At 36.1% G+C, this 23,957-nt stretch overlaps 1 protein-coding gene across 1 annotated transcript; it reads right to left on the reverse strand.

Moving 5' to 3' along the window:
- Positions 1-3,915: 3,915 nt before the first annotated feature.
- LOC311088760 (bMERB domain-containing protein 1) lies at positions 3,916-22,103 on the reverse strand. The gene is made up of 6 exons (XM_084123041.1): positions 21,842-22,103; positions 11,529-11,652; positions 10,005-10,078; positions 8,363-8,477; positions 5,380-5,450; positions 3,916-4,743 (listed from the first exon to the last, which is right to left on the reverse strand). Exons 1-6 carry the CDS (start codon positions 21,918-21,920, stop codon positions 4,625-4,627), a joined length of 582 nt encoding a protein of 193 aa, XP_083979167.1. The 5' UTR covers positions 21,921-22,103; the 3' UTR covers positions 3,916-4,624.
- Positions 22,104-23,957: the final 1,854 nt, after the last annotated feature.

A 23,957-nucleotide genomic window follows, 5' to 3' on the forward strand; every position in this document is an offset into this window, starting at 1 on the left:
CCCTAAACCTACCCTTAACTTAATTATAACCATATCCCTAAAACCAAGTCTTGACCCTCAAACAGGCCTTTAAAGGGGTCTCAGAAAGTGAGGACCGGCCAAAATGTCCTCACTTTACTCTCTTTGTCCTCTAAAACTCAAACTGGTCCTCACAAAGATAGTTGTACAAGTACACACACACACACACACACACGCTGGATTTCCCTACAGCTGTGGACAGTCTTCAGCCAATCAACACAAATGTCACAGACGCTGCATCCTCTGCCAGAGCTTGATGAAGAAGAATCATCATCTAAACAAAATCCTGATTATACTGTCCAGAGCGAGAGTCTGGACATTCAAAATACCAGCAGATTTGATTTCATCACCCATTTAATTCCTCGGTTCCTTCCTGCCTGCTTTAATAAGGAACCTGTCAATAAAGCCACACTCAGTGACCTTGGCTTATTAAAGCTGGTGCACAAGATGAGGTTTGTTGGCACTTTTCCTGGGCAATGGAGACTTCACGAATGTGAAATCAACATAAAATCAGATTTTTTTTTCAACAAATGGTTGAAACTTAAAAAGTGCAGACTATTCTACAAGATGTTTTATTGTTTTATTAATTTTATATTAAAGCAGGGCTATGCAGTTTCGGGAATTTCTTTGCTGTATTCTCGCAGGTTTCTCTATAGAGCTCCCCCTACAGCTTCGGAATAGATATTTGACAACACTGTTGAAAAACTCGTTGGCGACTCTCAGATACCAGAGGCTATAGATCAACGACATCAAAGCAGATGGGACATTCTTTAAAACGTCTTCTTCATTCGGGTTTGAACAGCGTGAGGGAGCACAATAATGACTGAATTTTAGCAGATTTTTTTTGCCGTAAAGCAATTCGTTACATCGCGAGACTTGATATCACGCGATACTTCCTGATGCTGAGGCCAACCCAGTCTCATATAAAAACATACCCTGACTACGTTGGTCCAAAGTGCAAAACGTAGAGGGGTTACAATAATGGCCCTTAAATTGTATGACTGTTAAATTTTTTTTGCCTATCTTTTCCTATTGTTTTACATCCAAGTCACGTGACTTTCAAGATTCCGGCCGTGAGAACAAAAAACATGGCGGACATTTCTTTAATTTTTAGTGAAAAAAACTATATTTTGAGTTAGTCTCTGCATAAAAATAAGTTTTGATTACATTTCTAGCGAGAAATATATATTTTATTTTCATAATATTCACTCAGCGAATGTCCATAATCACTCGCTTGCTCGTTGTTGCGAATATTTTTCAGATCTCGCCAGAATAATGTGAAACTGAAACGTGTTTGTTGCTATATGGACGCTGCTATCGCCATATTTTGAGTTAGTTTCTGCATAAAAATAAGTTTTGATTACATTTCTAGCGGGAAATATATATTTTATTTTCATAATATTCACTCAGTGAATGTACATAATCACTCGCTTGCTCGTTGTTTCAAATATTTTTCAGCCCAAAGTTGCAAGGGTGGTTTTTCGGCTCACAGGCGCTTGGGGGGTGCGAGACGACCACCATTCAACCCGAAAAAAGTCATTATTATTTATTATTATCATAACTATTCCAATGACTCCGAAGCTGTTCGGTTAAGGTAAAAAAGTTACTTAGTTCACCTTTAAGTTTGCAACCTTAGCTTTCATAATTTTGTTATTTGTATAGCAATAAAAAATGATTTTACGAGTCTGTATTATCTAATAGACAATGAAGCATTGGTTCATTCATCAGAATTCCTTTTTATTCATTAGTGGAAAAATATCATTTAGAGGCATGAAAATAACAATAGAAGCATCAGCACACATCAACTAAGCAGCATTACACATGTCAAGTGTCTGTGAGCATTATATTAATACACATTTCGCAGTTTCACAATTTGATTTCTTTTGTAAAGATAAAATACTTTCATAATTTTTCTTGCATAAACACTATTTAGTTAAAACGATGCATCACAAACACACTACCATTTAAACGTTTAGGGTCGGCCATTTTTTTAAATGAGTCTAAAAAAGTCTCTTCAACAAGACTGCATTAATCTGATCAAAAATACAGTGAAAGCAGTAATATTGTGAAATAATATAACAATTTGAAATAAACTGTTTTATATTTGAATATACTTGAATATGTACTTTATTCCTGTGATCAAAGCTGAATTTTCAGCATCAATACTCCAGTCTTCAGTGTCACATGATCCTTCAGAAATCATTCTGATATGATGATTTGATGATCAAAAAACATTTCTGATTATTATCAGTGTTGAAAACAGTTGTGCTGCTTCATATTTTTTTGGAAACTGTGATACATTTTTATTCAGGAATCTTTAATGAATGGAAAGTTCAAAACACCATGCAGCATTTATTTGATATATATTTTGTAATATTATAAAAGTTTATACTGTCACTTTAGATCAATTCAGTGCATCTTGTTGTAGAAAAGTATTAATTCCTGAAAACATCTTACTGACCCCAAACTTTTAAACAGCAGTGTACATGATTTATACATAAATAATATGCTAAAGCACTGAACAGTGGGGAAAGATAAGCAAACTAAAACTGGGTGAAATTATATAAATATATCTACTTTTAACTTTCAAAATGCATTTATATAGTGTCAAGCTGGGCACCACAAAACTATACAGCTTTCATAAACATTGTAGTTAAAAATGCAGATGAAAAATGTGTAAGTATACATCAGAAGCAATGGTGCATATTCACCTAGTACGCAGATCTTCTGGCTGTCTCTGTTGTTCAACTGTATGGCATAATTTTGCTTCAGTAGATCTAAATTTATGAAACATTTGGGAAGGTTTATTACTGTATCTCCAGTCACTTGCTGTATTACTTCAGACGATGCATAACAGCGCCCCCTACCGTTTAACAGTGAAACCTGGGATTTCCGGAAAAAATTGTTGGCTGCATCCGAAATCGCATACTTCCCCACTATATAGTAGGCGAAAAAAAGTATGTGACAGAGGAAGAATGTCTGAATTCCCAGTACTCATAAAAAAGTAGGCAAAAAGTATCCGGATGACCTACTACTTCCAATGAGAATCTAAAGTGCGCATACGATGGATTGGACATATGGACATATCCCATGAGGCCACGGGAGACGATTTGTGAACGGCAGTGAAGCGACGCAACTGACGCTGGCAGGTCACATGATAATGACAGCATGGCGAATGTAGTACGTAGTCCGGGTTACATTCATACTACACACATGCATACTATATAGAATGTCCTTTTCTATATATAATCGAAAAGTATATTTCTATCTAGAAGTCGTGAATAACTTATTCAAAGTAAGGACCTACTCAAGAGAGTATGCGATTTTAATTTTAATTGACGAAAGTCTCGTAAATGGCGAGTTAATATTTTGAATTAGTATTTATTTTTCCATTTTCTTAGTTAAAGTTTTAGTAATTCATTTGTGTGAAATGTGTTTAATGCAAATGAGAAATGTCACCTTGGTTTAAATAAATAATATTAACTACGTTTAGTTTTTTTTTTATAGTTTATTTAATTTAAGGTTAACTGGTGATTTACCCTGTCCAAAATCTGCTTATCACCGTCCTTCTCATCGAACACTGACTACATTTTTAGGTGAACTATTCCTTAAAAACCCAAGGACCATGTCAGTGTTTTTGGTGACACACATTGTGGTGGGCAGGTGGAGCAACCCCACAACAGATAATTTGCTCTTTTGCAAGAAGGAAGGGAGAAAATAATGTGCTACTGCTAGCAAGAGAAAGAGTTACAATTTAACAACTGCTCATGGGACCAACACTTGAGTCTGACGTTAGTCTTGTGCTTTTAGACAGCTCAGTGTTACCGTATTTTCCGGACTATAAGTCGCATCAGTCAAAAAATGCGTCATGAAGAGGAAAAAAACATAAGTCGCACTGGACTATAAGTCACATTTATTTAGAAATTAATTTCACAAAATCCAAGACCAAAAACAGACATTTAATCTGGAAAGGCAAGTTATTCAACTACACAGTAGCACACAGAACAACAGGCTGAGTAGGTGTCCGGTATGTTAACGCAACACATTAACACTTATTCAGCTAACGTTACACAATAGCATAAACAACATATATCTGGGAGGCTGAATAGGCTAAATTAACATAAGCCAGCGAATCTAACAACCAAGTTACCAGTAGCTGCTAAACAAGTTCACCAAGCTCCCGCGATCTCATTCCACATCACTGGATCCATTGAATTTTCTTCTTGGTGTCGCTTCTGAACAACTCCGCCATAGAGCGCCCTCTCGCGGCTGTAGACGGTAATGTTTTCATCTCAGTCTGAATTAATTTTGATATATAAGTCGCACCTGAATATAAGTCGCAGGACCAGCCAAACTATGAAAAAAAGTGCGACTTATAGTCCGGAAAATACGGTAATTGTGGAAATGAGGAACCGTACCATCTAATCACACTCCTCATTTTGGATATCATCTCCATTAGGTTAATGCAATAATTCCGCATAATATGCACATCAGTTGGGCACCCATGTACTGCCGTCTGTTATGAAAAGAATGTGAAAGAGTGTGGGTCTGAGGGCTTGTTTACTTGTCACTCTGCTCTACTCTCTCCTGTTTTACACCGGCGTATCTACATGACGGAGCAGGTGAAGCCGCAGCACTCTTTCAGCAGGGTGACGCCTGTCTTTGTCACATAAGGAGACGAGGTCTGCTGGGCTCTGGACGTCATTCTCTTGTCCTTGGTTTGACCTGAAAAACAGAGAGAGAGAGAGCGAGAGAAATGCAGTGACCTCTGAATCATTCTCGGCGTCTCTGAATACCATCGAGCACGAGCGCCGAGGTGTTTAATGCGCGATGCAGAACATTTGCAAATATACGGTGTTGCGCTGAAAAGTTGTGTGAAATGAATGAAAAGTCCTACTTTACCTGCATACATAAATCTATGTTTATTTGGGTGGAAAGCTCAGTTTGTACACTTTTATAAAGCAACACTAAAGATTAAGTTTCAAATTCTCACCATAACACTAATTAGTATTCGACTGTTCTTTCTAATTTAGTCAAACATTCCCAATTCAATTGACATTCATGTACTTTTGCACTATTTATTCCAGTTCTGAAGTAGCTCATTAGTTGTGAACTAAAAGAAAACAAAAGAAGACAGCTTATTAACACCCTGAGAACAGAATTAACATTCACACAGGTTCCTTATTGAGTTCTATAGTTTCCATTTTTATTCAACTTGAACAGGCACTGAGTAAAACAATTATGGAGATGCTCAAAGAATTTATTATTATGTTAATTTATGTAGAGGTTTAAGAGACTGTTGGCCTTGAGCTCTCTCACACACACACACACACACACACACACACACACACTTTTACATACTTTTCATGCGGAACCTGTTGGGGAATTTTGTCTGTAGGAAGTCAGCCATCTCCTTGTCTTCCTCTCGCTCTCTGTGTGAAGAACAGCATGTATCAGGGAGGCAAAAGCACAAACACATACATAAGTCAGGATTCAATGTCAAGTGTACACAACTGTTCAGAAGTTTGAGATCGGGACGATTTTTTTTATGTTTTTGGAAAAAAGTTTCTAAAGCTCACTATATTTATTTGATTAAAAACAGCAAAACAGTGATAATGTGAAATATTATCGTAAGAACTATTTTCTGTTTTAATATATTTTACATGTAATTTATTCCTGTGATGTCAAAGCTGAATTCTCAGCATCATTACTTCAGTGTCACATGATCCGTCAGAAATTATTCTTTCTGATATGACGATTTGCTGCTCATTTATTATTAAGGCTAAATTATTAATAATTTTTAGTTTTTGAGTTCTACTTATTATTTTTGTGGAAACCGCAATACATTTTTCTTTCATTGATGCTTAAGACTCAAAGAGCCTTTAAGAGAGATTAATTTTTAAAAATTAATATTTTATAACATTATAAATTACTTTACTGTCTCTTTTGGTAAATTTAATGCATCCTTGCAGAATAAAAGTATAAAAAAAATTCTAATAAAAAATATCAGTTACACTTTATTTTTAAGGTGTCATTGTTACAGTGTAATATATTTAAGTACTGTGTAATATTAAGTAACAACATGTCCTTTCTATTGGGTTAGGGTAGGATTAGGATTTAGTTGAGGGCTATTTGCATGTAATTATGCATAATTTACTGTTATTACTATGGTAAGTACATGTAACATATGTAACAAAGACACTGTAAAATAAAGTGTTACCAAAATATCTTACTGACCACAAACATTTGAATGGTATACAAGAGAAAACGACAATTTAAATAGTCCTCATAAAAGGTAGTCTATATGTGCGCTGTTATCATGTTGAGGACAAACTGCCCCGAACTTCACCAGATCAGGATCTGTATGTGGGATATGAGCACACATCTGTTTTCAGTGTCTAACATCAGGCAGCTTCATGTCATCTACTCACTCACTCGTTATATTATAAGCTCAAAATTATGCTAATTTCAATAGAAACACCAGAAATGTAAAGGATAGTACCGCCGGTACGAGACTTCCACATTCAGGAATAAGGTAGGTGTCAACTCTGTTTCATAACAATATTATTAAAAAAAAACATTATAATACAGGATTTGTGAATAAAACAGAATCTTATTACTGAATTTCTTCTTATTTTATTATATTTCTGATCTAAAAGATTTAAATTAACACTCATTCTTGAAGCTATGGATACAAAATCATTGCAAATGATCCTATATGCAGTTATTGTATTGGCACATCCACTACATTAAAATGGATGTGCCAATACAAGTACAGCAAAACATACTGTCACTTAAGCACATCTGGATCACACACACACACACACACACACACACACACACACACACACACACACACACACACACTTTTAGGATACTTTGATGAATAAAAAGTAAAAAAATAAAAAAGGAAGCAATTTTTTTAAAAATAGAAATCTTTTGTAACAACAATATACACTACTGGTCAGCAATTTGGGGTCAGTAATTTTTTTTCTTTCTTTTTTGAAATAAATCAATACTTTTATTCAGCAAGGATGTGTTAAATTGATAAAAAGAGAATAGTAAAGAAGATTATATTATTAGACTTTTTTTTTGTATTTTGAATAAATGCAGTTCTTTCTAACATTTTATTCATCAAATATATTAGGCAGCAGAACTGTTTCCAACACTCATAATAAATCAGAATATTAGAATGATTTCTAAAGGATCATGTGATACTGTGACACTGAAGACTGGAGTAATGATGCTGAAAATTCAGCTTTGCATCACAGGAATAATTTTTTTTTAAAGTATATTCAAATAGAAAACTATTATTTTAAGTTGTAATAATATTTCACAATATTACGGTTTTTTTTTTCTTCTGTATTTTTGATCAAATAAACGCAGCCTTGATAAGCATTAGAGACTTCTTTAAAAAATATAAAAAAATCGTTTCAAAACTTTTGACCTGTACTGTATATATGTATATACTGTATATATATATACACATACATACATACAGTATATATCCCCTAATTTGAAACCTAACCATTACACTAAGCTTTATGCATTTTTATATTTTCATTAGGATATTTAGTGTTTATTAAGCCATTTTTCTTGTTCAGTTGTTGTTTGTTCCCCAAATTGCAGCAAGATTTACTATTTTTCCACTCCCTGCAATGTCAAACTAGACCCACACACAAACATCTGTGAAGTGAGACACTGAACATTCACCAAACATTCACACCCAAACTCCAAACAATCAGTAATTCTCTTAGCACATGGGTTTAGTGTGCAAACTGTGTCTGACAGTTTTTCGCAGTCTCTCTCTCTCTCTCTCTCTCTCTCTCTCTCTCTCTCCACCTGTAATAGCTGCTTGTCATGTGGGTGACAGTGGCTCATTTATCCCATGAATAAACTGTGAGGACTTAATTCGTGTTGGGTTCTGATGCATGCGTCACTCATGATTACACACACACACACACACGCACGCACACACACGCACACAGTCGTGAGATCTTGGCAGATGACAATCAGCCCAACCCATCGAAAAAAACATCTCTTTTCTTCTTTCCATTTCTTTCTCGCCTGCAAATCAATCTCTCATTTCTCAGAATCAGAGCCGCTGGGACCATCTGTGAGTGTGATGTGAGGTGTGTGTGTGTGACGGAGGTGGTGAGGTAAGGGTGGATTATTGGCTTCAAGAGGAGGGTAATTGGATTGCAGTGTCTTCACAGATGAGGGAACAGCCACAAGAGGGACAAAACACATTCTTGGGGCAGATAGTCACGCATGCTAGCCGGCAATCTAAAGGGTTGTGGCCCACGTTCCTGTCCCTGAAGGCTGGCGACTCTTTAAAACCGACCTGAGCCTCTCAAACTCCATGTCATCCACTAGAAAGTCCCGCGTCTCCACCAGCTTCTGGATCTGTTGTAGTAGTTCCTCCTCACGCTGTCTGTCCTCATTAGACTTTTCTTTGTCTGCAGAAAGGAGACGCGTGTGGAACGGTTAACCCAAAATCATTATGATCATTCACTAATCCTTATGTCATCCCAAACCCGTATGATGCTCATCCATGCAACACAAAAGAAGATATTTTACAGAATGTCCTGACTGCTGTTGACTTCAAACCTGGTCTGACACTCTTAAAATATGCATATTTGAATATATAATGCAACCGTTCAAAAGTTTGGGGTCAGTAAGATTTGAATTTTAAAGGGGTGAATTTTTTTAAAAATTTCAAAAACTTTTAGCCTTTTATGTTCAAACCGGAGTCGGACAAATATGGAGAGACTCAAGAAAAAGCGACAACATGTAGTAATGCAGTGGTTCTCAGGGGGCGAGGGAGATCAGCAGAACAAACTTTTAAGCAGAACAGTTATTTTAAATTGTAATAATATATCAAAATATTGCTGTTTTTACTGTATTTTTTTAATTAAATATATGCAGCCTTGATGAGACTTCTTTATAAAAAAACAAAGACAAATTTCAGAGAATAGTGTGTCCTTTCTGGAGATTTTCAGTATCAATGTCTGCTATTTTGTTATATGGAAAACCTTCTTCAAAATATCAGTTTTTGTTGTTACACTGAAAAAAAGGAAATCATTCTGGTTTGGATTAACATGATTAAATGATGACAGATATGAGTTGATACCAAAGCATATCAAAATCCTGACTCCATAGATAAACTAGAAATAACCTGAAGGTCTCAGAATAAATGGACATCACTAGTACTGGAATGTGATTTGTTTCCCGCTTTGATGGAACTGTATAAGACAATATTATCTGCCGGTTTGGATAAATAACCTCTTCAGCTTTGTATGCACTTGCGATATGAGGTTTCAGCGGTAAATAAAACGTGGTGTGCGCTTCATTCGTGCATCTCCTTGGAAACAGGAGACCTATAGTGAAGTATGTCACAAGCATGTGCTGAAAAGAGGCCGACATGAAAGAAGGAACTATAAATGATGCCATTAAAGAGAACCAGAAGAGAATGCAGAAATTAAAAAGTAGTCACATAATACTAGGGGAGGCAATTCATTTTTTTTTTCATTAGCTGAATCTATTTATTATATACTAACTGTTCAAAAGTTTGAGATTGGTAAGAAGGAAGTCTCTTATGCTCACCAAGGCTGCATTTATTTGATCAAAAATACAGTAAAAACAGTAATATTGTGAAATATTATTACAACTTAAAATAACTGATTTCTATTTGAATATATTGTAAAATGTGATTTATTCCTGTGATGCAAAGCTGAATTTTCAGCATCATAACTCCAGTCTTCAGAAATCATTCTAACACGCTGATTTGATGCTCATGGGTCACAAAGGGCCTTTAAGATTAGCTTTGAATGTACCGAAGAAAAAAAACCCAATATTGATTATCTAACAGACATGATATTCGGTTTAGAGAAAAACATATGCATCACTGAGAATGAGATCCATATCATCTTCCAGCAATATATTAATGCTTAATATTTTGGTACAGCATCTTTTTGAGAACATACCTGGGATGGAAACCAATTTCTGGAGTTCTTTTTTGAGCCTTGTAATCTCCTTACACAACTGGATGTCATCCATCCTGAGGAATGAGGAACAAAATTAATAAAAACTTTTGAGATTTTTTCTTTAAACCACTATTTAAAATTTCTTTCAATGGAAAATAAATGCAAAAATGACCTCAAAAGCCTGTCTTTCATGACTTTAGATCCACAGTATTGCATGTCGCAAACCATTTTCCAGTCGAGTGTGAATACCATATTTTATCAAAACAAATTTCACTGGTTGATGCCAAAGTAGTCTCTGTTCGGCAATGAAATAACAGATAATATGTTTTGCTGGGTAATATTCACATTGCTATCATACATACGCACACAAATAACAACACAGGCACATACATTTGGAGTTGATGTCTAACTCCAGACTCCCATCAGAAGCTATTGTTGTAAATAACTGCAGTGAATCCCTATCAATAAATGCCCTCAACAATTTCCCCTGCTTTTATTTAGTCTATGCATCTCACACTCCCGCTCTGCACGGATCTTTGCAACATTTATTTTTGTTCAAACTGTTATTGAACAAAAAACAAACATTGTGGATTGACAGTCATTGTGACACTTTCTCTGATTTTGCTTAAAGGCATATCTCACCCAAAAACAAACATTTTGCAGAATGTCCAAGATGCTTTTTTCTCTCCATAATGAATGTGAATGGTGACCACAGCTGTTTCACTTCCACTGTATAGCTAGTTCTGTGGAATTAATGTGCATTGTGGGTAAAATGTGCCATAATGTACTTCTTGCTCCATGGTCTCAGTCTGCTAATAATAATGATACATCCGTGGAAATACTTTTCAATGGCAGGAATATTGTTTCACTGTTTCAGAAATGTTGTTCATGCTATTTTCATGTCCAGGGTCAAGCCTATCCTTTAGTTCTGTATCTAAGAAAATACCTCAATTGAGATTTGTAATTGTTGACAGAAAGTGTATGTCAGTTGCCCCATTACTTGATGATATTCACACACTGTAAAAAAATATTGTTGGTTTAACTTAAAAAAGCAAGTAAACTGGTTGCCTTAAAATTTTAAGTTCATTGAAATAAAAAAATTGAGTTAATACAATGAAGGAGATTGTTTAATCAACAGAAACTCAAAATATTATGTTATCTGAACCACATAAATTATCTAAGTTGATTTGATAAAAGAAAAAAATGGATAAATCATGAAAATAATGCATATGGTACAGTATGGTATGTTTTATTAGGTTATGTTAGCTTGCACTGCATTATGTGATAATATATAGCCACTGAATATATTGCACTGAATTATGGAACATTTACTTATCTTTTCTATTTATGTCTAATGTATTGAACAGAAGGGATGAATGCAATGATGCAATGCGACACATGATACATGACATCACATGATGCAGTGCAAGCTGACATATTGTATGATTTTGAAAACCATTGTACTTTTGACCTATATAAAGGAGCCACGTCAGGTTCTACCATATAGTAAAAATCCTCACTCACATATATCTGAGCTCAGACTCCTTCCGGACCAGCGCATCCTTTATCCGCTCGATTTTGAACAGCTCCCCCTCGATGTCCTCCACAGTGATGGTGGAATCAGCCATGGACACCACATCCTCTTCAGCTGTGAGGAACAACACATGAACTATGAGTGATGTATGGCTCACATCAAGCACATAATTACATTATGCCCATCTAAAGAAGCAATTTCGGAAAGATGCTACCAATCGCTGTTACTATCTACAATTCTCTCATTTAAATCCCATTTTTTTGTTGGATGATTATGAATATGCACATTAGCCCCGCCTCCACTCACTCACACCAGCTCAGAATACCTGATCCACTCGGTCAACTTTACTGTAGTAAACGCTGCACAATGGCAATTGGAAATACTGGTTTAATTCAGCCATTTATTTTTGAACCGGAAACTGATTCAGAAAATTAAGAGGAAGAGTTAATTATACAGGAGGCTAGACTACAAGTCGATGTATCAGAATGGCAATGCGTTTTATGTATCTCTCTCTACATCATCGGACAAATAACGGTAATACATATAGGCTAATTAGCCTTTTGCTTGACTATGTTATCAGACAGCTAATAATGTGTTGCTAATGTCCCGTTCGCCATGCATTTCAGAGTCAGACAGCTGCCTTCTAACAATCAGAAATATTTGATAGGAAAAGCACCGCCCTGTCCGTTGACAGGATTGGTTACATGTTTGTGATGGTCGGAGAGAGGGACAGTTTCAAACTGTGTTTTTGAGACTGTCTTTGGTTCAAGTCAGTTTTAAGGAGAAACCACTTAGCAATGGTGTTGTTTTTTTAATTTGCATCAGGTTTGTCTTAAAGCATATTAAAAACACCACACAGAGATATATAAAAACTTGATTTTCACCACAGGGGGTCTTAATTAGGGATGCAAAGGGGCGGAAAGTTTCCATGGGAAGTAAGCTGGGGAATTTTTAAAATATTCCAAGTTGGCAAATTAATGGGAATTTATGGGGATTAATTGGAAATTTAGGTAATTTATATAAACCGTATAATTTTTTCCAACAACATTTAAGTTCCCTGTTATAGGCTAACCTGCAATTTTGTTTATTCCCGTTAATTCCCAAGTAAAGTTTCCAACTTTAAAAATTCCTGGAATTCCCTGTTTGAATTTAAGCATAATTGAACTGAAATCAAGTATTAAAATAAAATCAAAATTTTATGTGAATTGCATATTTGTAACAACAAGAAATTTAACGATGAAGTTTGTCATTTTGTGAAATAAAAAGAAAATATAATATAATATAATATTATATAATACATTTGCATTTCAGGACATGCATGATGATATTCCAGATAAATTGACAGCGGCACTTTGCATTAGATACTGTAATATTTGTTATACTGTTTTTTTTTGTGCCCTTGAAAACAAAGATGAAAAGCATGATCACACATTTCTTCAGAAGCAGGGCTTCTCTTATCTGGAAACAGCTAAAAAGCACCCCAGCCACATTTCAAACCAGGCTGAAACCAATGCGTCGGTTAGTCGCGCAGCATGTGTTGTGTATATGACGCTCGACACTGTGCTAATTGGGCTCGTGTTATCATCACTGAACTCTGCATGAATCCGAGGGTGGGTGAGAATGTTCTGGTCACACAGTCTGTGACAGACCAACATCGTTTCATCGCATGCAGCATTTATTCAGAGGATCAGTGCTCTCTCTATTTATAGTAAGTCTGCATGATTTGTGACTTACAAAACAGTACAGGATGAATATGAAGAATCAGATACTAATAAAACAAAGAACATCTAAAAAGGTAAAAGGTAGGTAAAAAAAAACTAACCCTAAAGAGTAAATTCTGACCTTGAGTTCCATATTATACATTAAAAACGGTTATTTTAGAATCAGTTGATGAATTATTTTTTTTTTGGTGAATAATTTAATTTGTATTTTATGTGCACAGGCATTGCTCATTCATTTTTAACATTTCAAGGTCTTTAAGTCTTGAGAAGAACAGCAGAAAAGGCCAAGTATTTTCTGCACCTTGAAAAAAAGGCAGTCCGTATCCTCCGATGACTCATTTGGCTTATCCTATGATGCGTTCAACAACTGCAATGCCTCATAAAATAAAGTTCTGTCTCTATGGAAACAACCCAGGCCTTCAGTTTTACACAGTTATTGGATTTCAAAACTATGGGATTGACCCCCAAACCCAGTGGCGTCCTGGTTTAAGCCACTGTGATCCCTGGTGCAGATCGACCAAGAAAACAAGAACACTAAAAGACCAAGAAAAAAATCAAGAAAGAAAAACCAAGAAAGAAATGACAACAACACAACACAACCATTTCTCTTATTTTACCTTTGCATGGTAAAGTAAACAAAACTAAAATGAATATGAACTACATAGTAAGCTAGTTTTCAGATATATTTACCAGAATCATAAATGGGTTGTTGGTTTTGTTCAATAGTTTTCATTGCTGTCCTTTTCAAAAATACAAAAAGCATAAAATGAGTTAGAGGAACATTACTGTTTTTATGATTTTCTGTTTGCACATGCAAGCTTAAAAAAGGCATGTGTAAGCATCCGGTTCATTTCCTTTGGGTAACATATTGCATCTTTATTAAGAGAGTCTGCTGTTATAATACTCAATACTTATCAGGTTATCATGATTTAAGAGTCCCCTGTGAACAATATCTCTCTGATATAATGGACAAACCTGATTTATGTTTGATATTGAACAGATTTACTTACCAAAAGGTTATTAGGCAGCCTTACGGACTCAACAAGAGCCAAAATAAAGGTGATTTAGATTAGAGATTTTCAAACTAAGGTCCTCGGGCAACAAGGGGATGCTTATTAATTGAATCATTTATTTCTAAATATTATATCACAATATTCTAGAAAGAAAATATTAACTTTATAGAAAATAATTTCCAGATGATATTTTAACTGGTTTTGGTTTTATAACATAGCTGTCTTTAAAATATTTTTCACACAGAATAAATGGGTTTGTATACACTACCTTGCAAAAGTTTGGGGTCGGTTTTTAATGTTTTTGAAAGAAGTGTCTTATATGCTGACACCTTTCTAAGGCTGTAAAGAGCGAAAGAGATTGTTCCGATATAAAGTACATCTTTTATCCCTCCAATTCTTAGGCTACTCTCTCTCTCTCTGCCCTCGGAAACACTACAAGCTATGACTCACCTCAGCGCTGAGCAGATATTGGCTTTTAATTGCCTGACAGTCAGGGAGAAAAGACGTCTAAACAAACCACATCCTCATCCACCAGGGGAAAACAACAGGGTTGGAAAACAGGGCTACTAAATCAAGAGAAGGATTATGGGATATCCTAATGTGAATTGGTCAGTGTGCTGACAGTCATCGCCGCCCTGCACCCAAATGTTTCAGATCAGTCCTGACAGTTTTATTCTCATGTGTCAGTTCACCACAGTCTCACTCAGGGCTCAGACATGAATTCACAGCTTCATGAATAAAAACAACAGTGACAGGGAACAGGTAAGGTGTCAGAGAGGATTCAGATGGAGATGGAAGAAATGCTGGATCCCCACGAGGCTGTCGTGCAAGACTGTGAACCTGAACTTGATAAGGACCATTCATTTTTTTTTTTGCACCGTAAAATTATTTTCACGACGACAACTAGCACTTTTAAACCTTTCAATTCTCAGCATATACAAATATGTTTTTACCAGGAACAAATGTGCTTAAAGGCTCCATGAAATCAAAATTTATGTTTTAGTATAAATATGTTAGCCTTAAGGTTATGAATAAGCTGGTGTGTTCCAAAACAATGACAAAATTCTCATTTAGGAGATATAAGCATTCAAAACTTAAAGCATTCCTTCAATTACGCTAAAATGGATCATGGATTTTTATGACATCCCCGCGGACTTCAGCTTCTCATCATATCTTCTGTCCAATCAAATGTTCTCTAGAATCTAAAGCTCCGCCCCCTATGCTATAAATAACACCTGGCCAAAGCGACCGTTGACACGTCACGAGCGATATGGGTTGGAGATGTGTGTTCGGTTGCTCAAACGCTCGAGTTTTATTCCTTTTTCCAATTGTACGTTGGTTAAGGATGAAATGGCTAGAATTTATTCATACCTCTACTATTGAACGTATCATCAGCACCCGGATTCGATTCGGTACTGTCAGAGCCCGTCTACGGAGAGCCTACCCACTCCCTATTAAGTCCTATTGTACCGAATTGTGGTTGTAGTTCCACCAGAGTTCCACTGGGGCGATCGCCCATGAGTGCAAAATTAATGGGAGTCTATGGGGCTAGACGGCTAAATGTGTCTCTTTCACCCGTTTGCCGTTGATAAATCTCAGATCTGTTTGTAGGTTTTGCAAGTTCAACATGGGTTATAGGTCGAAAGTTGAATGAACGAGTACTTATGTCCTTTCGATTTCTTACAGGTTGAGTTGTTGTTGCCCATAACACGCTAGCATTCTGCTAATGAACGCTGATTGGTCAGTGAAGGACTGATTACGACCAGAGATATCGCTTGATGGCATCGTGGCATCCGAAGTGGGACCAGAAACAAACAAAACAAAAACTCTTCTAGCACGTGTGTTTACCTGTGTCAGCTGTGTTGTCGATGCCTCGAGAGAAAAGAAAGTGCAGAGCGCGAAAGCACCAGAGTGAGTGAAGGATTGCCGTAAAGCAGTATCTCTGGTCGTACGATGTGTATGATGTCATTGACACTTTAAAAGACTTTTTAAAGCAAATAAGTGACCCAGCAATGTGTAATTTCTTTGCATCTCCTTTCGAATACAACATTCAAATTACTAGACAAAAAATTATATCCTGAGAAAAGTGGATTTTGATGTGTATAGCGCCATAGACCTCCATTCATTCTGCACTCGTCCTGTGAGCGCCCTCATATGGAATCAGAGTGGAACTGCAACCAGTTCAGAAGCCGGAAGTGTACTGAGAGTGAAACTTCTCGCCTGGTACTGTCAAGTACGATTGCAGTCTGTGAGGTAAACTAGATGCTATTGGCTATTTGAAAAGGGGGAGGAGTCATTCAATATGTCCCGCCTTAGCTTCCTGTTTCAGTGGAAATTACGTCAACTTCAATAGGGCTTTAAGAGTCCTGGAAATACTAGTTTGGACCAAATAGACCGATTATTTCCTAAAAATTTCAAAACAAGATTCACCTGTGAACCAACAAGGAAATTCATCCTGGTCTAAGCTGGTCTTATCAGCAGTGTCTGAACTATAGCAAACTAAAAATAACAGTTCTTGAATACACAATAATACATTGTAAATGATGATAGTAGGTGAGTCAACAGCTTTTTAACAACAACAGATGAGGCTGGCACATCTCCTATGCTCGAGAATTGAGACAAACCTGGAGATTGTAAATCTACGTCAATCCCCGTTGGAACAGTGGAGGCGTTGGGATCTCACACAAACTCACAGTATCAATCAATCTTCACAGTTTCAGTCACAATGCCTGGAGACACTCCTACACCAGCTCATGCGGTCTTACAACACACACACACACAAACATGCATTTGATCACATTTTATTGTGATTGTCATTGTAACCAACCCTCAGCGTTTAGATCATTAGAACCACATGTATTTTTCACCCGCACACCCGCTGCGCAAACAGCATCAAAGTACTACGTAACATGCACTCCGGCCTTGTTATCCAGCTAAACCCAAGAGATGTGAGGAAAACAGCACTTTTTATCTCATTGTTTGTATTTAGTATGTCTACTGAAAGGTGAACCCTATAACCGTTAATGTCATTGCATCTAAATAATGAGTCAGCTTTAAAGTATTATTGTGCCCAAGGATTGGCGGAGCTTCTTGCACTTTTCTATGCAAGATCTGTCAGATTTCATGTGAACAGCGGTCTTCAGATCTTACCACAGATTTTTTTATATGGGTTAAAGTTAACGCTGTACTCTGAAACCCTCAGAGGCTTGTCTAAAAAACACATTCCAATTTTGTATCTTTTCAGCTGTATTTTTCTGAAAGTCAGAGCTCTTTTGTAGCTGACACATGCCAAAGTATTGGGGTGGAAGTGGATTTGCATGATCCTGCCTGGAGCGAAGAGCGTTTGTTTGTAGCGAAGTCAGTGCTGGTGCTCTTTCACGAAGTAACACTCTACACCCTTAAAAATAAAGGTTCTTTCTTGGCGTCGATGGTTCCATGGATTCCATCCATGGGATCTTTCCATTGCACAAAAGGTTACAATGTTTTCACTATTGTTTAGTCTGTTACAGATCGTTTGATTTGTACTCACTTAACCGAAAGTTCCTTAACTTTCATTTTACTGAAAATGATGAACGATGAATGTAAGAACGTCAGTGCGACAAACGATTCACTTATAATACGTTTACACAATACACAAGTTGTCATTTGTCAACTAGACTGTAAAAAAAAGTTTGCTGCCTTAAATTTTTAAAGGGATAGTTCACCCAAAAATGAAAATGCTGTCATCATTTACTCTTCCTCAAGTTGTTCCAAACCTGTATGACTTTCTTTCTTCTGCTGAACACAAAAGAAGATATTTTGAAGAAGGTTGCTGGTCCCCATTGACTTCCATAGTAGGAAAAAAAAAATACTATGGAAGTCAATGGGGACCAGCAACCTTCTTCAAAATATCTTCTTTTGTGTTCAGCAGAAGAAAGAAAGTCATACAGGTTTGGAACAACTTGAGGAAGAGTAAATGATGACAGCATTTTCATTTTTGGGTGAACTATCCCTTTAAGTACAATCAACTTGGATGTTTAAGTCATTTCAACTTAAATTACATTAAACTGACTTAAAAATTCAAGAAGTCCTCGCTGCAGCCTGTAGCACGATGACGTAGTTGGATGATCCAATACGTATTGGTTGGGGAGGTTCGGATCATTTTGCTGACTCACTTGTTCGATCTCGTTCATCAAAATGAATGAATCTTTTTTCGAGTAATTTCGTTCAAGGGGCTTTAAATGTTATACTTTTAACTGGCAAATTCCCCGAACACATCCACCTACACAATCTTGATCATATTCTGCATTAAGAAATCATTATAATGCAGTCAAAAATAATTTACAGGGAACATAAATAATTACTTTACCTTCCGAGTCTTTCGTTCATTTGTCACGTTCATTAACATAATTCGCATGCGCTGGTCTTAAGTGAGATTATGTTCTAACCTGTGTAGGTAGTAGTAGCCTACTGATAAATAGTAATAAGTAATTATTGATGAATAAGTAATTATTTACATAAATGTGATGCTTTCCTATTTTCTATCTACATACATGCAAACTAGTTAATTTTACAACATTTTAAATCACATGATTTTAAACCTAAATGTGATGGATTTAATGCGTGTATACAGAACATTTTAAAATAAAGCCATTTTATTTTATTCAGGTCATATTTGCTGTTGAGTGAAAGCAAAAATGAGTCAAGTAATTGTCTCTGTAATTTTAATTATAGAGGTAGGCCTACAATACAATATGGTCTGTAAACAACTTAAAATACCAGTAGGCTACACATTCAAGGGAAAATGCAAAAATAATAACAGCATCTAGAAACTAAATCTTGTCAGAAAAAAAGTGCTTAATGATATTTTGCTTGGTAAGAGTTCCTTCTTTTAATGGCTATACTAATTTTTCCACAGTGCTCTGTACATAAGGTCCCTTAATATACGGAATCGTCCCGTATTTACAAGTAAGATGATGCGTCCCGTATCAAATCAATAAGGGATGGGATTTGTCCCATATTTTTCATTAGGCCCACACATAGTTGAATAAAAACATACGGATTTTGCAGTATGGATAATACTAATAGCAAATATAAATATATCAATTTCACAATAGTAGATAAGCTCATTGCATGATTGCATTTTAGCGTCTTTGTTTCTATAGCGACGGGGTTTTATGTAGGCTACGTACATCATGCCATGATGTAGGCTACATAGGCCTACATAAAAAAATATTTATTTTTAAATATTCCCCCCCCGACTACTGATCAGTTTGTTTTAATATACAAACTTATCAGTAGTCAGATCACGTAGTTGTCACTTAAGTGATCATTTATATTTAACTTAAATTCAGTTGTTTTTTATTTTTTTATTTGTACAGACCAAAACGCACCACCGCGCATGCGCGTCCAGTACGTATTGGATCATCCAACTACTACGTCATCGTGCTACAGGCTGCAGCGAGGGGTGTCTCTAAAAATTAGTTCAATCTTTCTTAACTTATTTTGATGAGTTTGATGAGCAATGTAAAAACATATATTGTCATAACTTATTGATAATATCATTTTTTACAGTGTATAACTGTGGTAACTACAAGTACTTCAACTTTATTTGCCACACAACCAAGACTTATAAAGCAAATGTAATATGTCTTCTGATTCGGGATCAGACTAGAATTTCACTGGTTGCCATTTTTCAACTTTGAAAGTTTTTTAATACGCAAAATTATAATATGATGAAAACTATTTACCCAATCATAGCAGTGGGCGTTTACTTGAATGCGGCATGCATATCAAAAAGGAGTGTTTCAAAGAGAGGGTCAAAAACAGGATAGAAAATAGCCTATTACTTCTAAATAGTTTTTTGATGTAAAAACTTGATAACATTATAAGTGGACCTCAGTGAACATTAAAAAATGCAGTTCATCACCCCTTCAAATTTAAAGAGACATGACGAAAAAACAATGAAGTGGACTTAAACTACAGATGTGTTAAACCATGCGTTTTGTGTTTGTTTTAGTCAGAATGGCAATAGAGCGCCTTACTTAAGCTGTGCATGACGGTTTGGCTTAACAGTTGAGACTCCACAGACCACATTAGATTAAACGGAAAGCCTTTAACAGACTCGTACATCTGCAGTGAGCCTCCTCTGACATCTCTTATTCAATTTACTCAGATATTCACTTATGTCATGCAGAAAAGCTGAATCACAAAGACAGTTTCCAATTTGCTTTGTCGCTTTGCATAAAAATCTAGTGCAGCGCACTCTGATTTAAACATTCACACAGCTGTTTGCTGAGCCATATTGTCATGCGGAGAACTGAATTCTTTCAGTCAATGAAGTTGAATGTTTCTCTAACAGTTTTAATTGCATGATCCAGATTTAACATCTTGCAATATTGTGCCTCATTTTAACAGAATGGTGTTGGCATCATCACATTATACTGTAGGGACCACATCTGTTATACGACTTTCTCATTATATGATACACAGTCATCTCAAATCCTTCCAACGAATCATGCAATTGATCTAGTTTACAAATCAGACTGTTCTAAAGTTCATCCCACTGGAGAAGATTATCAGTAAATAATGGCTTAATTTTGCTTTGTTCTTCACACAAAGCTACAAGTGGTTGTACCACATTTAGTATGTTTGTTAAAACTAATTATCACTTCAAATCTAATGGCCTTTTGTTAAATAAACTGAACACACCCTGAGTAAAAAACACATTATGCTTAAGTATAATCAACCAGCAGAACGAAAAGATCACAGAACGAGTCTGTTGTCTCCATTACGACTAAAGTGAGAAGGAATATATTTTAAGGAATGACTGCTGAACGGGCATCACAAACAAGTATTTATTGATAATCAATCTCCATTGGTGAGCATTCAGTTCCCACAAGGTCTATTTATTGGGATTTTTTCATGACAGCAGAAAGAAACCACAGCAGTCTCTATTTCCACCCTGCTGTCACTATTTCTGTATAATGATGAAAACATTATTGCATTTCCTTTGTTGGATCATTAAAAAACAAAAACAAAAAAAAACAGGAGTGAGACAATAGCATTCCTGGAGTGAAAGCGATACTGGGACCTGACAGGAAAAATAACTTTAAAATGTAATCTACTGTTAAATGAGGGACAAATCATGCCTGTCATTAGAAAAATGTAAGTAGGCTACACTTCAGATTGAAACAAAAAGTAATTGAGCAGTCTTTCTAACATTAAGATCCAAATAATTTTCACTAAAGATATTGTATGGAAGAGAAATTGTGAATTTTTCATCATTCATAATAAAAACAGTTGTAAATAATTGTATCCTGTTGTCTATTTGTATTGATATAAATGAGTCAACTGCACTCTCAAATATTTAATTAAAATAATGTATTTACGTTGCATTGCATGTAACTTTCTGTAACTATTAGTGGCACTATAAATAACTTAATTTCTTAAAGAGAACTGCAGCAATGCAAGTAAGTTCTTTCGTATACAGTACGTCAAAATGAAGTCAAGTAGCCCATGCAATGTGAACACACTCAAACACCTTCATAAACGCAGAACGGATGAATTGTATCACAACATTCTTCCCACCTTGTTTTCCTGTTTCTTCGCAGAGCTCTGTTTGATCCAGAGATCCGTACTGTTTCGGGGTGCTTCGCCCTTTCTCCATTCTGTGAAGCTCCACCACAACACACTTGAAGTTTGAGCTGGAGCAGAATGTCGCTGCTTTGCTCCTCTGCCGGTGAATTAAAGCGCAGTTTGACGGATGGAGGGTTTTAAGTCCATGTCATCGGTGATGTAGAGTGATGCGCGCGCTCGCACCTGCTGCCGATCGATGCTGCTGTAAATCGGTGTGTGAGTGTGACACATTGAGATAGAGATGCTCAACAAGATTATTCTCCCATTACATGAAAGCGCCACCCTGTGAATAACGAGAAAAGTGACGTTAAGTTAAATCATGTTCATTAATTGAGATCAAATATAGGCTAACGTTACCTAAACATCACAAAATAACATTTTTGCATTGTTACTTCACCCGTTGAAGTGTTAAAAATATGCTAATTACACAACATATCATTGAACATGCACATTTGCATATTATAAAAAACGAATATGGCTCCACTGAAAATATGATATGGAAAACTAGCTCTGTTTTTCGATTTCACGTAACTTTGAAGGTAGGGTAGGCGATTTCGGAGCGGCTAGCAATGGCAAGCTAGCTTTGAAACAGTGTTGCTAGTTTGGAAATGTCCAAGTATCATACCAGAAACTCAAAGTTATCGTATTTGGAATAAAATTATCGTACACGGCAGGAATTTTAACTTGTGCTTGTGGTAGAGAACCATTTCTCCACGATGATTGACGGAGAAGACGTTTTTTTTTTTTTTTCAGTCTGAGAAGATAATGCACGTTCACATTTTCCTCACAATCATGATAGACGTAGATTCCCAGCTAGATCAATGAGTATATAAGTCCTATGATTACAACAACTATCATTTGAAGTGTCACAAAATTCTGAAATTATCATACTTTTTTTTTCATCATTGATCGTACATCATACAGATGTCAAAATTATCATACAAATAGCCTACAATAGTAGGCTATGGTATGTCTGGAGTCTGGACTCTGGCAACACTGCTTTGAAAGCATAAGATCCTCCAAAACACGTGAACGAGCACAACAGCCAGAGTCTGCAAAATGTCACAAGACAGCGTTAAATTAGGCTACTTAATGTCTTAAAGCACATAACATTGCAATAATAATGAATGTAAACTACAGTTTGGCTGTGTCCAAAATTGGCCCCTGGCTATACCCTCATTCACTCTTCCCTTCATTACTCCACTAATAAAGTCTACTTTAAGGAGTCAATGAAAAGGAGTGAGCTTTTGCACCTGCTATGGTGTCTAATAATTATTATAAATCTCATCAAACTAGCAGCTCCAGTAGTAATAAAAATATTCATCCTGAACTCTGCCATGGAAGCAAAACCTTGTTTAAACTATTTAAAAATCAATCAAAAAGAAATGTATACCTGCATGTTATGCTGTAGCCACATTGGACCGGATGGATGGATGATTGAGCTGCGGGTGCCATCTTCTGGTCAGACGTGGGAATTCACAGTGCATTGTGGGTATTCTCCCACATAAAATAAAATTCTTGGCTTATGTATGGTGCATGGCTTAAAATGCCAGTTAAAATATTTTTAAAATCCCTGTAATTACCAATTAGCAGTACCCAACAATATCACTTGAGAAGCAAAATGAAAAAATACGACTTGAATAAAAAAGCCTACTATTTACTTGCTAGAGGTAAAAAATCACATAAAACCATGTTGTTGTTTTCTGTTAGTTCAATATGACATTTATGGAAAGTCAAATTTCACACATCTCAGAGATGACATCTAAAAGTAACACGACTGTAGCGGATACCTTTAAAATGTGAAACGCTCTCAGCCTTTGTTTGGCTCATTTGACTTGATGCCTTCACCATGTTCATTTTCATAAAAGTAAAAACCAGACAAGTACTGTAACATTAACGCATCTACAGTTTCATTACAAAAGCTGTAAGACTGACTATACAATTTTAACACTGTCCCTATGATCCATGATCCATAAATGTAAATCCACAAAAATGCAAACTAATGTAAATCTATCATCCACATGATACAGGCTTTCCTCTATGTGTGATAATATGAGCATGCGCATAA

This window comes from Abramis brama (assembly GCF_963993115.1).
Source record: "Abramis brama genome assembly, chromosome: 1".
Classification (NCBI taxonomy): Eukaryota; Metazoa; Chordata; class Actinopteri; order Cypriniformes; family Leuciscidae; genus Abramis; species Abramis brama.